The 16,667-nt window shown below is 42.9% G+C and overlaps 1 protein-coding gene across 1 annotated transcript in view; it reads left to right on the forward strand.

Moving 5' to 3' along the window:
• The window catches only part of FN1 (fibronectin 1), a gene marked incomplete in the record, with an annotated part of 4,425,379 nt that extends 4,411,721 nt beyond the window's left edge, over positions 1–13,658 (forward strand). Inside the window, 1 exon segment of the mRNA XM_044060668.1 lies at positions 13,016–13,658. Coding sequence (XP_043916603.1) covers positions 13,016–13,108 — 93 coding nt within the window.
• Between the last annotated feature and the right edge of the window lie 3,009 nt (positions 13,659–16,667).

Raw genomic sequence — 16,667 nt, forward strand, 5'->3', positions numbered from 1 at the left:
ACTATTGAAACTTCAGACTCAAAATGCCTAATGCCTGCCTTCTAGAGATATACTGTACTGTGGTGGACATGTGTACATCAGGAAATTGTAGGTCATTCTCGGTACAAGACCAGTGTTCAGCTGCGTCTTTTTTTTTTTTTTTTTTTTTTATTGCTGCAGTTTGCAGTATGCATACATTTGTTTGCATGCGTATTCCAGCTTGGTTTGATTTTGTTTGCTTGAGAATTCAGAACAGGTAATTGTGTTATTGGAGATTTTCCTTATCACATACATTTAATGTATTTTTAGTTACCCTTTATGGACTGGGTTAGTCCCACTAACATACTGGTCTCTCTCCAGGGGAGTCCCGAAGTGGTGATGATGCTACTAGGGGAAATTTCATCAGGATAATCTTGCGATTTTTGGTAACCTTGTAATGTATTTAATCTAATATATGGGTAGGTGTGTAGAGTATCTTAGAGCTTAAGAATGGTTGATATTCATGTGGTAGGCAGATTCGACAGACTCCTTTTCTTACCTGATTTTTTTTTTTGTTGAGGCCAGAAATGTGTTGGGGATTTATCCGTGCAAGTCTTGTAGGCAGTGTTTCCTAACAAGCTACTTGGGCAGGAAGAAACTTAATGCTACAGTGAATTAGTCATTGTGTCCCAGAGTTGATCTTTGGCCTCTGACATCCCTGCAAAAGTAAATAAACTAGAAATCTAAGCAGAGGGCAGAAAGGGATACATGTGACTTGACTTTGGTGCTGATGTCCCATTGCAGCACAAGAGAGAGGAACTTTCTCAGCCCAAGAAAATCCAAGTTATTCCGGAGGTCACTGGCAAATCCTCTTAGGAAGCCACCACACCAAGGGAATTGGAAAAATCCCACACTAAGCCACCAAACATGGTTCATCTTTTGAAACGGGTGCTCCATCTCAAATGTCCATTGCCAAAGTACACTTCATGATTTCAGAAGTTGAGAATAGGCATGCCATCCTCCTGGTAAGGCAAGGCATAGCTAGCTGTGAGACAGAAGTTCTGGAACCCTATGCTCAGGTTCTGACCTCCTTGGTAGATATCCTTAAACAATCAGGTTAGTCAAACTACCTATCCTAGGTTCTCTGAAGGTGCCCAATGCACAGTTATCAGTGGCTGCTTGCCATTTGTCTCATTACAGACTGTTCCTGAGCAGTGGATATACTTGGCTAATGATTTTCTCCAGGATTCACAGATCCTGTAGCCTGGGTCTGGAGTCCCTCCTGATGAGAGGGAGACCTCTTAAGAAGGTAAAGGATGACTCCTCATAGAGTGAAGAGAAGAAATAATTTGATTATTCTTTCAGGTTTCCTCCCTTTATGATATGAAGCATTCACAGAAGATAGTTTTTCTCACCACAGTGTGTCATTTGGAGGCTCAGGATGAAATAACATTTCAGGTGGGAAGTCGAGGAAGGTGTTAAATGCCAAAAGAAAAGTATTTTGATTTAATGGGTCATAATGCTCTTGATCCTGTGGCTATCACTCATATTTTAAGAGTTGCGGAGGATGTTTTTCTTTGTACCATCAAACAAGACATCAACTCATCAAGCCACCCCCTTAAGAAATCTGACCGGTTTTATAAGGTACGAGTCCCATAATTTCCTTACAAGAACCCTGTTTTGGATTGAACACTAGTTATCTGTAGATCCAGAGATAGGATCCAAATTGGTTCTGCCACAGTACTCTTCCAAATGACAAAAAAAGCAGAATGCTAAACCCATTGGAAAAGAAGGTATGCACTGTTGAGGCACTAGCCTTCAAGGCCATATTTAGTCAAGACTGGGAAAGTGTCTGATCGGAACCCCAGGCCAAAGTTAGTAGAACTCATGAAGACTGCTAGTCAGGTGGTGAAATATTTTGTGTAGTGTTGATGCAGTAGTTCCAGCATATAGTATCATAAGACATGTTTGCTGCTCTTTGGAAATACCACTAGTGAAGTGTTTAAGAAACTGGAGGAAAAGACTGCATTGTGTGTGAAGCAGCTTTTTCACATTCCCGTATACATACGTATGATAGGAACTACCCTCTAAAAATTATCCTTACTGTCATAGGCAGAGGAGGGGTAGTCCAGGGTAAAAGGCCCATTTTTTCTTTTAAAGTGGCAGGGAAACCACAAGGATGTTCTGCTTCCAGGGAGCTGCTGTTATATGGATCTTTTTAATGCAGTAAAATATTAAGTGTCCGAATGGATTTTCTCTAATAGAATTATTTCATTCATTATTTTTTTTGCAAGCTAGGCCAGATATCATGTTTGTGTTCTGTGAGACATGGGCTGCAACTGCATGTTCCAAGTTTAAATTAAGGGTAGAACTCTTCCTTATTATAAACAAAGAAATATTAGGCAACATTGCTTGCCTAGGTAAAGCAGTTAGAAACATGGACAATCTGCCATTGTAATGAATGCAGCGTTTGTGTAAAGGATATTTACAGGTGCAGAGCATGAGAGTGTTCTGAAATGTAACTATCTGATCTGGCACTAGATTATTGCATTTTGGTAATTTTTGTGTGTGTTTGTGTGTGTGTGCGAGAATTATGATTAGAAAGAATATTCCAGAAGGTGCCTTAAAAGCTGGCCAGTACTTTTTCATGTACTAAAGTTAGTCTTTGTAGTCTGCCATGTTAGATTTGCCTTTATGTAGTCTTATTAGCTGCCGGTGCGGAATAATGAACATCTCCAAATAAAATGACACCAGTCTCGTTGAATGTGCTGTGATAACAACCCTCAACCCCTCTTTTATCTTTAAAAACAGCTGCAAGTTGGTAAACCAGTGCTATAAAAAAACTAGGAAGTTATTGCAAAGGGCATATGCATATTGGAAATCATTTCTCAGAGTTAGAAACTGAAGTTGGTAACCAACATTGGCAAGTATCCCCCATTCCTATGCCCAAAGACCAAGTGCATTTCATTTCTTCTATTTTTCAGGTGCTACTACTGCTAAGGATAATAGAACCTGTTTCCATTGGGGTTGTATTCATGACTGTTTTTGGTACCTGAAAGGAGGTGCTGTCAAGATCCATCCTGGAACTTTCAAAACTTGATACTTATCTCAAGGCTCCCAGATTCTGTCATCTTTACTAGTCCTTCTACCATTTGTTTCCTTTGGCCCTAATGGTGTCTTCATATCTTAGGAATGCCATTCTTCTTGATCCCATTTGCAGTGACATCAGACAATCTGTTTCCAAGCAGGAGGCTCTTACTATGTTTATTCCCCTCTTACCTTTTGGAGTGACAACTTGTATACAGGGTTTCCACAAAGTATCTGGCTCTAATAGCTCACTGCAGAACAAGACATATTCATGTTTACCCCTATCTGTATACCAGCCTTATTCAGACACTGTTAGCAGTAGAAGGTTGGCAGAGCCCTCTCACCAAGAACCACTTCCAAAATCTCAGGTCTTCCTCTCAGCATTCCTAAGTTGACCCTTACCTCTTCAAAAAGAGTGATATTTCTTGGGTTGATCTTGGACTACAATTGCTAGATGGCTTTCTCCCCAAAAGAGGAGGGAGCCCTTGGCTTGGTACTTATATAAGATGACACAGGAGATGTTGGTTTCAGCAAGAGAATGCCCTGGGGTGCTGGGGTAAATGGCATCCACTACTGTGATGGTATTCCTGACAAAGATGCACATGAGAAATAGTGGTACTTGATATCCATTTGGAGGGAGCACATTCAGTCCCTGGAAGATTAGATTCCTGCATATTCCTTGAACTAGAGTGGTGGTCCATCCAGGTCAGACAGAGCCTGGGGTGCTGTTCATCCCACAATCAGGCCATAACAGATGCTTCAGACCAGGCATGAGAAGTATGCTGACAGAATCTCTAGGTCCATGTCTTGTGGAATGCAACCCCAAGAAAAGTGCATAAAGTAGTGTACCTGATAAAGACCTTCACCATTCTGGATGAAATGTTGTCTTTATTGGCTGTCATCATTACTACAGTTGTGACACAACAGGCAGGGAATCCTGTCCCTGTACCTTTGTGCTAGCTGGGTATGAGACCCTTAGGTAGCAGAGCAGTCTAGATGACACCTCTTCTGGACCACGTAAGCAGGTCAGGGGAAGACCTACAGGAATGGATGATGCACACATTTCCTTCATTTGGTACACAGGTGGGGTGTGCCAAAAATGGACTTGTTTGCAGCTCTGAGCAACAGTTCAGAAAGTTTTTTCAAGAACACCTAGGATATCTTCACCAAATGGACAAATCTCTTCCTGTACATTTCCTTTGATTCCCCATTCTTCCTTGGGCTTATGTGATAGACCAGAGTCAGTTTTAATTATGTACTTAGCAATTTTTGAGCTGCCATGTATGTTTTATAGTGTTGCTGATTTACACACTGATGATAGTTTCTTCACTGCTTAGACAAGGCAATGAATGTGTTAAATTGGTTCAGTGATTAGTGTGCCTCATTGGCTGCTAGAATGTTTAAAGATGTGACTTGAGTTTTAATATTTTGGTCTGAGGAAGCAGATGTAATCCGTGAAAGTGCTTACCTTGTTGTGTTGCTATTAGTGTTGTGTTGGAACCAATTTGCCTTTTTCTTCACTATTTTGCTGTTTGCTACATTGGTTCCTTTATCGGTTCAGAGGTTTGTTCTGACTAGAATGCTTAACATACTTGGAGACTAAGATGCCCCCTACTGGGGGAAAACACTTAACCCAAAGGAATATATATTTTTTTGTCTGGTGTCATAAAAGGAATCTTTTCTCTACCACCACACCATTGTTCCCTGATCTTGCAGTATTAAAGTAAGCTGTTTAATTCAGGGTTGACTGATGCTTCTTTGAAGGTATGCTTTTCTACCCGTTTTCCTTTGACCTACCTTTGGCTTGTAGGATTCCAGTTAAGTACTTCCTAAAATTGGTCTTACAATTGAGACAACCCAAAAATGGATTCTCTTTGGGTTATGAGAAATGAATCCCTTCTTTATGCCAAACGTTGTGAGGGAAATTTCTGTCACTCGAGCCTTCTTTCCCACCCCTCAATGTGGTGGGGAGGGAGCATTCCCAGGATATGCACAGGCAACTGAGCAGTACAGTGGTACTTAATATCCATTACACAGAGCCAAGGATATTAGATGCTCCAGTCACTTTGGACACAATATTTCCCTGCTGCACAGGACACAAACTATTAGAGCCACCAATTCTAGACCAAAACTGTGGCATTCTTCAAGTCCATCTTAGAAGCAGCTACCTGGGCATCTTCCATGCCTTGTCCAAGCACTACAAACTGGATATAATTTTCACCACAAGAGCTGGATTTTCTACAGCCATCAGGGTATGTTGCAACCTGCACTTTCTATCAAGCCACCTCTTCTTCTCAGGAGCTCTGGTAATAGTCACATTAGTCAGGATTGTTGCAATAAACTACAGTTATGTAAGAGCTTATGATAATGGTAGATATTTGAGTCGATTAGTATTGCAATACTATTCCCTCCCAAAACACACACACACCATCCTCTTTTTTTGCTTAGTATGTTGGGGTGCACTAGCATTCCTCTTCTGAGTGTAGAGTCTCAGGCTTCCTCAGGTCTGAATGGATTTGGGAAGTCGTATTTCTCTTACTGTTTTTCCTAGATCTCCTCCTATTCCAAAGTTGCAGTATTCACTAGTGGGTTTACCCTTCTTCCCACCAGCTTTGTTCAGCCAGGTTTCCAAAGCCTCTGTCCTACTCTTCACAAATATCTTCCCCTCTCAGGTATGGATCCCCTGAAGAAGCCTCTGCTGAACTTGACTCCCCCTGTAGAAGACCTTACTTTTGAGGACACTGTTAATCTTATGAGGGAACATTGTAAATGGGATTGCTCAAACATGTCTGAGCAACAGAAGAGAGTCTATGACTTGATCCAGATGGAATCTCCTAAACCAGCCCCTGTTCCTCCTGTCCAGCCTGCATAGCTGGATGCTTTTTCAGTAGCATGTATAAATCCTGATTCCCAGCCACCTGCTCCTAGAAGGGAGACTTGTTGTATAGAGTACCCAATGCAGACAAATTTCTTTTTAAATGCCTGCCAGCTGACCCATCAACCATTTCTATTGTCACTGATAGGGCTACCAAACTACTCCCTACTACCACTGTCCTGCCTGCAGATAGACAGCAAGGCCATGGAGAGGTGGGGATATACACTTAGGCTACTCTAGCCTTTAGGGCTTCAAATTACCAGTCGCACATGACCAAATACTCCTTGGCATTACTGGACAAAGCTTTAAAGGAACTTAATGAAACCCCTGACTGTTCTGCAAAGGCATCCCTGTCTTCCTTGCTTGGGCTCATCTCCCAAATCAATAAACATTCCCTAAGGTGTGCATATGATGCAGCAGAGGCCTCTGCCAGGTCAGCTGCATCTGCATCTGCCTCTGTATTGAGGAGATGCTCTTGGCTGCATCTTCAGCCCCTACCAGATGACTTTTAAGGACAAACTCTTGGATGCTCTTTTGGATCACACTTCCCTTTTTGTCTCCAAGGTAGCTGATCTTTTTAAGTCACTTCAGCAAAAAGGGAAAGAGCTCCAAGATCTAAAACATCATCTTGTCTCTTCAATCCCAAAATGTCAAAGGAACTACCTGGCCAAGACCCAGTTTATTAGGAAGTATTCTAGGCCCTCTGCCCCTCTCCAGGTCTAGAAGACCACACAGGAGGCAGACCACTCAGCCTAGGACACCGCAAGCCTCTGCCCAAAGACCTCCCTTTCCATATTTGGCAGGCAGCATCTGACTGCCTGCCTCCTTTCCTACCCACCCTCCTCCCACCATACCTTTATCCTCCTGTCTCTCACTGCCTCCCTGCATGGGCCCTAGTGACATCCAACAAATGGGTTTTGTCTATCCTGAAGGACTGTTACTTTACGTCTTGGAGTCCCCCCCCCCCAAACTTCATGTACCACTACCTCCCCCCTCTCAGTGGTCTCTCCTCCCTGAGGTTCTAAACAACCTGCTGCTCCAAGGCACCATAGAACTCATTCCCCCCTCTGCTCGAGGGAGAGGCTTCTACTCCAGAATTTTTATGGTGCCCAGGAAGGAGGGACTATGGAGACCCTTCCTAGACCTCCCACCTCAACCTATTCCTGAAGGTCCCCTCCTTCAGGATAACACTACCCATTCTCTTTCCCCTCATCCTTCCCCAAGCATTCATGGTGACCCTGGACATCAAAGAAGCTTATCTACATATTCCCATAAAACTGTCCTCCAGGAAATTCCTCAGATTCAGTCTGCCCTCCGTTCACCCGCCCTGACTGCAAAGGAATTCCTCAAACTTCTCAGCCCCATGGCTGCCACTATTCTCATGCTCCCACTGGCAAGATTACACATGAGAAAGATGCAGTGGTATCTTTGCTCAGTATGGACCCAACACTCACACCCCCTAGAGTTCATAATCCCACTTCTACCCTGCCCTCCACCAAGAGCTAAAGTGGATAGCCCAGTTGACCCTAAACCCAGGTCTCCCCCTACAATTGTCCTCCCCTTCTCAGATCATGCACACAAGAAAAGTGCAAGGTTTGTGTAAAGACAAACACAAACAATGGCATATCAACATCAAAGAAATGTCAGCCATACTTCTGGCCCTGCAGGCCTTTCTACCTTTACTAAGACAGGGCATTCTGACTCTCTTCACAGACGACACCACAGTGATGTGGTACTTGAATAAGCAAGGAGGGATGAAGTCCTGCCTCCTTTGCAGACTAGCCCTACAGTTATGGGATCTAGCTTTCTACCAGGGGATCTTCCTCTAGGCAGCCTACATCCCATCCCAACAATATTGCCAGGCAGACTCCTTAAGCAGAACCTCCTCAGGCAGTCAAGAGTAGATGCTGTCAAGGGAGATATTCCTAGAACTGATCCACAGGTAGGGTATTCCACAGATAGACCTGTTAACCTCCTCCACAAACAGGCAACTCCAGAGCTATTGCTCCAGAACTTATGACCCAAAGACTCTACAAACAGATGCCTTCTTAATGTCCTGGAAGGGGAAATTCCATTATGTGCCCCCCCCTTCCCTCTGATCCAGAGAATCCTCCTGAAAATTCACCAGGACTCACCAAAAATGTTGTTGGTGACCCCCTTTTGGCCAAGGCAGCACTGGTTCCTCCTACTTCATCTATCCAAGGGCAATCACCTCAAGTTACCCCCCTCAGTGGATCTACTCACACAGCACCAAGGGGCACTGATTCATCCACAGTGGAGATCCGTGCACCACTCCCTGTGGCTGATAGGATTCTGATTCCCTTCCAACACCTATACAATGAGGGCATGCTCTCAGTCCTGTAGGAGGCCAGGAAACCAAATACAAGGAAATCCTATCTCTCAAAATGGAGAAGGTTTTCTATCTGGTGTCAGAAAAGACAGCCGCTGGACAGGGACCTGCCTCTAATTCTCTTACCTGTGTGAACTGCTAAAGAGACAGACTTGTCTTACTCCTCCTTAAAAGCATACCTGTCTTCCATGTCTGCCTGCCTACCTATGGAGCCTCCACTTGCTTCCAGGCTTCCAGCCAAGCTATTCCTGTAAGATGTTTTACACTTAAGACCCCCTAGAAAACTAACTCCTCCTCCCTGGGATCTTAATTATGTGCTGGAAAAACTCACTCTGCCACCCTTTGAACCAGCTGTCAAGGCTGACTTGATGTTTTGCACTTGGAAAACAGAACAGCTAGTAGCTTTGACGTCAGCCAGGAGGGTCTCAGAGCTCCAAGCCCTCATGGCTACCCCATCCTTCCTAGTTTTCCATTTGAACAGGGTCATCCTCAGGATTAATCCTTCCTTTACCCCCAAGGTGGTTAAAGACCTCTCCCTAAAAGTGTCTTCACCTGCCCACCTTCTTTCCTAATCCTCAGGGAGACTGTGAGATAGTCCTTCACTCCCCGGATGTAAACAGGCAACTTCATTTGCACTTGTGTAAGACCAAGCCTAAATGTAAATCAGACCAACTGTTTGTTTCCTTCCACCACAGGGTTCTGTGGAAAGCTGTAGGAAAACAAACCATTTCTTCTTGGATTGCTAGGGCCATCTCCTTTTGTTACTCTCACCATGGAAATACACTAACAGGCAACATCAGAGCCCATTCCACAAGGGCCATGGCTTCTTCTGGAGCCTTCTTTAAAGGTCTAGATACTAACTCGTTTCTGGAAGCTGCTACTTGGTCAACTGTGCACACCTTTACCAGACACTACAAGCTGGATCACATCTCCAGGACCAGAGCAGGATTTGCCAGGGCTATCCTGCATGTGTTCCTGGAATCCTCTTCCAGATCACCACCCAGCCAGCAGTGAGCTTTTGTACTCGCCCACTAGTTAATACTGCAACACTGGAATAGAAGGACATAGGAAAGTTGTGTAAAATCTTACCATAACCACAGATGTCCTCCTCTTCCATGTTGCAGTATTCCTTCCCTCCCTCCATCCACCTGTTCTCCTTGCACTTGCTCTCCTCGGCTCCTACACAGCCAATGCTATCAGGACTTGCTCTGGTAAGATTTTACACAACTTTCCTTTTATGATGTTAGAGTCTTTGTCTCTGTAAGGTGAATACCAGGTCCTGTCTCCTTTGTGTTCTTGGTAGATGCTTTTTTCTTTGCATGAAAGATCAGATGGCATGGGCAGATGGGACTGATACTCAATGTCCTGACATCTGTAATAGCTGAACATTTGCCATACATAGAGAGGAAAATGTACTGAACTCGAAGTCAACCAGATGTTTGGGCCTTCTGTGTCTGAAGTCTCAGGACTACTGCAGGAGCGAACTTTTCCAGCATCTACCGTTGTAGTAAGTTCTTACACAGTTGTATTTTTCTTCATATTTTCATACATTTGAGACCATTCTCCTCTTCTAGCCCAGCACACCATATCAATTCTGAGGACAAGGCTCCTCAGAAAGGAGATTCCAGCTTTTAATCACTGAAGTGGGCTATCTCAAAGTTCCACAGATAATTTGAGTACTGAATTTTTTTTTCACAAGTTCAGTTGTTTCAGATAGCATAAAGATAGCATTTTAAGGTATAGTGTAATACAAAGTGACAGCAGTGTAAGTAAAAATATCAGTGGTACAAGTTAAAAAAAATGCCTGTACTTGTGCGTAAGTCAAGAAATTTATGCCAAAATACCAATCTTAAAAAATGGGCTTGTGTACAAGGAATATGGTGATCATAATAAAATGAATTTATGGACACGGGAATGCATTTCAGTTTGCTACTGTAATTGATATCAGCATCTTCCACTACTCTGACCACAGTAATTGTAATAAAAAATGTATCACCTGTAGGTACTGTCTGGTTAATACTGACCACCAGTCTACTATATCTGATGTCCTGCCAGAGAAACATGTTGGATAAAAAAAAAATCCCTGAAGATCGGTAACCTAAGCTTACATTTCTTAATTTAATTATCTTTGCATTTATAATAAATGAAAAGAACACAAATCTTCTTCTTCTTTCGGCTTTTCCCGGTTAGGGGTCGCCACAGCGGATCACCTTGTCCGCACATTGAATGGCAGTGGAGTTTTACGGTGTCGAGTTGCCAGCCCGGCGCCCAACCTTCCACAGAAGGCACACTCACACGCACACCTAGGGCCAATTTAGAGTGTCCAATCCACCTGCAGCATGTCTTTGGGATGTGGGAGGAAACCGGAGCTCCCGGAGGAAACCCACGCGACCACAGGGAGGACATGCAGACTCCGCACAGAAGGCACCCCAGCCGAGGATCGAACCGGAGAACCTCTTGCTGTGAGGTGGCAATGCTAACCACTGCACCACCGTGGCCGCCCAAATGAAAAGAACACAAGTAATGTGCAGAAATGCTTGCAAGAGAAAAAAATGTCTCCAATGTATCTGTTGCCAGGAAGCCCTGAGACTGACTGAGCTGCTGAACCACAACCCTCAGCCTGATCGTTGTATTACATTAAAAAAGAAAAACAGTGAAGCCTGATCATTGTTATTAAAAGTAAAACAATTAATGGATAATTGCTAGTGGAAGCATGCTGTTGTCACTGCCCACAGATATATACAGATAGCTAGTTTTGTAAGATGCCCACAGTAAAATGTTTGCTGTCGATTACAGGCACACCCTTGCTGCAATAACTGTAATTGCTGATAGAAAAGGAGTAAAGGACAGTAATGAATGGATTAGTGCTGTGCCCATTATGTTCTTCTAGATATTAGCACCTTAGTTTATAGCAAAAGGGATGCATTTTAATGTATTTGTAGTCTGAAAATTGCCTCGACTTGTAGATGAGGGTCAGTCTGTACAAATGTACAGTATACAAGTGTGCCGCACAAGTGAGGTTTAGAATAATAAAGTTCAGTCAGCTGCATTAATGTAACAAAATAGTATGGCTGTTGCATTTACTTCATTGCTTTGATGTAGTTCAGAATGACTTGACCATGTGTGGTAAGGTAAGACAAAAGTGACTTGACCATGTGTGGTAGGGTAAGACAAAATTACCATCGCCAACAGCAGCTTGTAATTTTGCTTTAATGGTGGTTTTCCAGTGTTTAATATATCACTGCTCTACAGTTCACTGTTCCTGGCTATATATCCTGGTTGACAAGCCATTAAAGATGAGCAGCAGAGCATGCCAGTTAACGTTGCTGCCTTATGACTATTACTCCCATTGTTCTTGACTGGGGTGCCTTCTCTGTACAGGCTGCACGTCCACTTTGCAACCATTTGGGTTTCAGCCAGGTGCTTCTGCTGCCTCCCACATCCCCAAGGTCATGTTCTAAGTGAGTTGTCATCAATCCTGTAAATTGGCTATAATCATGCATTGTGCATGCAAGTTCTGCAGTGAATTCCTGCCTTACTGAGGATGCGTTTCTCTGCCTTGCGCCCACTAAATTCCAGGACAGGCTGCATCCCAGTATTCAGAGAATATATGATAGATCACTGAAACTATAAACTTTAGCGCAGCAAGATGTAATAAGTGGATTAAAACAGCCTGCTGTTTTCTTGTTAGTGCGATTATATTGGAAGGTCCACTAATATAATGCAGCTACACATAGTTTTAAATCTTTGCAGACTCCACCATGCAGGGTATGCTAGTGTGACAGAATGTGAAGTAAATGGAAGAACAAGAGGTGTTTGTCTCGGGGGCTCTAAGGAATAAAACACTGAGTTTAATCCACAAGAATCTTTGACCTTGGCAGTGGAGGAGGATGTGAGAGAGCCTTATTTCCTGTCCCAGAAATAGGAAAGGAGCAGGTTCCACTGCTTCTCTTACGGCCACAGATGGTTGGGAGATAAGAAGGGGAAGTATGCTACAGCCATAACATTATGTGGTACTCTGCCCTCCTGAGTCTACAGCGGTGGAGGGGATGAAGAAATGGGTGCTAAGAGGACAAAAATTGATGAGTGGGGGCATGAGTAAGGAATAGTCAATGAACATATGGTGAACAATGTGATGCCTCCTCCAGATTAAACATTTTAAGGTGGGTACACTTTTGGAAAACATGACTAAAAATATCACAGAGAATATTTCAGGTATATGGAGTTGCAAATGTTTAAAAAGAAAAATAAGCATTGTTTAACTTACTAAAAGTGGGTCAGATATGGTTTTCTATTTGTCAGACTTGTTAACGCTATGAGCCTGAAAATATGTACAACTATGTTAAAGATTGGAAGCAACATTTAGGGAATAAACTGCTGCAAAGAATTCTTATGGTTTTCAAGATGTCAGAGCATTGAGCCAGGCACTCCTTCAAAGTGGTATCATTTTGATTTTGCATTTGGGGTCAGGTGACTACCAAATGGACTGTCCAGGCCAAAGTGACTGACAAGCATTTATTACAGTAACAGCCAATGCAGATTTACTTAAAACTGACCATTCTTCCCGGTTTCATTTCAGCTCATTATTTCAGTTTGAATTAAATGGTTTTGCCCATTTGCGGTAATGTATCCAATAAAGTGTTTGCTTTTTGTAAGTGTTATACTTTCATTAGAGAGACTTGGATCACAGAGGCTTTCTTGTTTAAGCACAGATATTGATTGAGCTTCTTTCTTTGTCTTTTCAGGGAATCAAGTGTCCAGTTGAATGCTTAAGGCCAGGTTTGTTGGCTGATATGAATCCTTTGCCAGTGGAATCTTCCAGAAAGCGAAATAGTTAAATGGGAGAAGCAGCACAATTCTGCTGTGTCACAAATAGTGCTGTTGATAAGCTGGGAAACATGTAAAGATCAGACTTTGTCCTCACTTGATTTTTCTCATCCACTATGCATAAAGACAAAGTTGAACACCAGCAGTAATGCTGTATCTAAAAATTTGCACATTATTTTTTAACCATTCCAGTATTTTAGCTTAGCTCCAAGAGATTTGGGGACAGCAGGAAACTCTGAAGTGCAGGTAGCTTTACTCTTGTACCCCAACCTCTATTTTACAAGGACAGTTCATTTGTGCAAAATGCTTTTTAAGTCTCCCTCTTGTATGTCCTTTAATGCTAAATTAATTGCCTGTTGGTCTTCGTTCATCTTTTTTGCTTATCAAGTTTAGCTAAAGTAATTGTTGAGTCTGACTGTTGAAGAAAATCTTGTCTAGTGCACATAGAATGCAGCTGTCAGAAAAGTATTTTGGTGCAATGACTGATGTATTTTGTACTTTTATGTTCCTGACCTTGTACCACGCAATGTGTTTTTTTTTTATTAAAAAAAATCACAGACACGTTCTTTTTTCCTTTTTTGTTAAATTATCTTTAAAGTCTGCAGTGCATTGACTTTGCCTGGTCCATGTGAAATATTATGCTTGCTTTGAGACTATTTATTCATAGGTAGTTTTGCCAAGTTTACAGCCTTTGGGCCTACAGAAAAGACATCCCAGCCAAGAAGCAGCAGGAGTACGTCATAAAGCAGCAATGTTAACTGCAGTCTTGGTGTGAATATTTGTGCCACCTGCATATATGTCACTTTGTTAGTGAACTACATTAGTTGTTAATATTTTATAAAGATATGCCCTATAGTTAAGCATTTATTTTAAAAAAGATGTGCCCTACAGTCAGCGAAATACTTTGTCATCCTTGAAATCTTTTATATGTGGATCTTCATATGCTCTTGGAGTTGCACCAGGTCCCTTTACATATACAGTCATTTTGTACATGTTTTCAGGAGCCTCATTCCTTTCTAGTCATTTCAACAGTTTGGCTCTCTGCCTAATGTGCATCATTGGAACATACCTTATACCTAAAATGCACAAATATTGCAGATGAGCATGATGTCTTTCAATTCAGTGTTGCGGTATTCTTTACATATAGGTTGTATTCTGCCCTATTTGGCGTCCGACCTACATACAAAAGCTTATAGCTACTGCCAGTACATGGGATGTTGCACATAGGTACCCGACAATGTCAGCCATAAAAGGGATGTCCACATGTACCGCCCTCAGAACTTTTTCACCACCATTCAGAAAGGTTGACTCCTATGTACAGTCTGTGGTCGGATTCCTTTGCTCCGCTTCCAGCTTCAGATAAGCACACTGATGGGGATTTATAATTTTGCTGCTGTCATTTGCTATTGTTCTTGCCATCCAGGAAGGGCAAGTGCAGGTGCAGAATGCAAATCCCATGCAAGGATAGCCACTAACTTTGTTTTGTTTGGGGCCTAGTCATGATCACCATGCCTGTTCTATTTGCCAGGCCTTCATGTCTAAGACTTTGTGAAGCTGTCTTTTGGCCTTAAACCTTTATCTGTTAAATTAGAGAATCAAACTTCTGGCTAGGAACACAATGGAGGGTTCTGCAGGTCCTTCAACAGAGCAGAGACTGAAGAGAAAGGTAAGCAAGTTAAGACCTGAATCCCGTTCCGCTGTGCCTACCTCCTGTGACGTTCTCCTTGAGGTCAGCGAAGACCCGGTGCTATGGTTGGAAGTCTAGTCCGCTTCAGCAGGAACCTCTGGGGAAGCCATCAAGACTGTGGATCCTAGCACGTCTGAGGCCTTGCAGACGTCCAGTTTGGGTGACTTGAGGGAACTGTAGCTCATTCTAGTGGAGGACTCTGGGACTGATCCTGCTCCTCTACCCAAGGATCTATTGGACATTAGGCCTACAATCTACCAATCTCCTCTAGTGGAGAAACCCATTAAAAAGAAACAAACAAGCACCCAAACATTCTGTCCACTCCACAATCAGATTGGGATACATTTTCTCAGGGTCTTATTTGAGCCCTTATGGCTCTGAGGCCTACAGCTTCTTCACTCCCTGTTCCAACATTGACTTCTCCTGTGCTGGCTTCTGGGTATCAGGGTTTTTCCTTTGTGCAGGCTTTGGAGTCACATGTCCTTGTTTCTGACTCTGTAGATTCCTGTTCTGATGAAGACTCCCTGGCATATTCCACTCAGATTCCTTCCCCTCTAGAATATGCTTTTCCTGAGGAGTAGTCTAATGGGGGTGATTCCCCTGTAGAAGAGCTTTCTTTTGGGAAGCTATTAATAAGATGAATGAATTTTTTTTTTAAGTGGGATTCCTCCCAAATTTCAGAAGCACAAAAATGTTACTATGAACTTCTTCAGATGGAATTCCCTGCGCCATCTGCAGTTCCACCTGTTCTTCCTGCTTTCTTGGACACTTTTGCTTCCACTTCCAAAAACCCTGATTCCCAAGCCTCTGCTCTTAAGAGACCTGACAGAATTTATAATGTCCCAGATGACCGCAAGTTTCTTTATAAATGCCCCTCTGCTGAACCAGCTGTAGTGTTTATTGCCTCTGACAAATCATCTTGTCTGTCTCCTGCTAAGCTGCTTCCCTCTGATGAGGAGAGCAGGATATTAGAAAGGCTAGGTTAAAAAAGTATATACTTCATCCACCTTGGCTATTAATTACCAGACCCACATCTAGGTATTCCCTGGTTTTACTTCCTCGGGCATTTCAGGCTTTGTCCAAATTACCCAACTCTGAGGTTAAATTTCAGGTTGTCAGTCTGCTGTCTGCACCTTCTCAGGTAGCTAGGCATTCCATTAGGTGCAGTTATGATGCAGTTTCCATCAGGGCTGTGGCCTCTGGATCTGTTCTTAAGACATCATTCATGGTTAAGGCTCCAGATATTACCTGATGGCAAAAAGGCTTAAACTGCTTGATGCTCCTTTAGATAATTCTGCCCTATTTTGGTTCAGTTGCTGCAGAATTTTTAAAATATTTGCAGGAGAAAGTTAAGGAATGGCAAGATTTAAAACACTTGCTTGTTTCTCCAGTCCCGCATTCCACAGAAGTTTTCCTGGCAAGACTTCCTTTGTCAGAAGACCTGCTCATTCCTCATCTTCTGCTTCTGTAGGGTCTAGGTTTAAGAAATCTTCTAATAATCCCATCTGTCAAAATCACCTGCTCCTACATTTCCTTCTCAGCTACCCTTTCAGGCCAGGCCTGGATCTCTGTGATAACCAAGCCTTTCTTCAAAGTCATACTCCTCTCTCTCTGCCCCCCCCCCCCTTCTGTCTGGATGGAGATCACTCAGGACTCCTGGGTGCTTTCTATCATCTGAAAAGGTTACTTTATGAATTGTAAGACACTTCCATCTTTCCTAGGGATCCCTGAACCCCCTTCCAGCCAACTTCATCTCTTTCCTTAGTTACCAGCTCAACTCTTCCACCAGGGTTACAATCCAGGTTGTTTCTCCAGAACAAAAAGGAAAGGAATTTTACTCCCAAGATGATTTCTTGTCTCAAGAAGGAATGGTCCTTATAGAT

Source organism: Protopterus annectens, chromosome 2.part0, assembly GCF_019279795.1.
Source record: "Protopterus annectens isolate FY-2018-M chromosome 2.part0, PAN1.0, whole genome shotgun sequence".
NCBI lineage: Eukaryota > Metazoa > Chordata > Ceratodontiformes > Protopteridae > Protopterus > Protopterus annectens.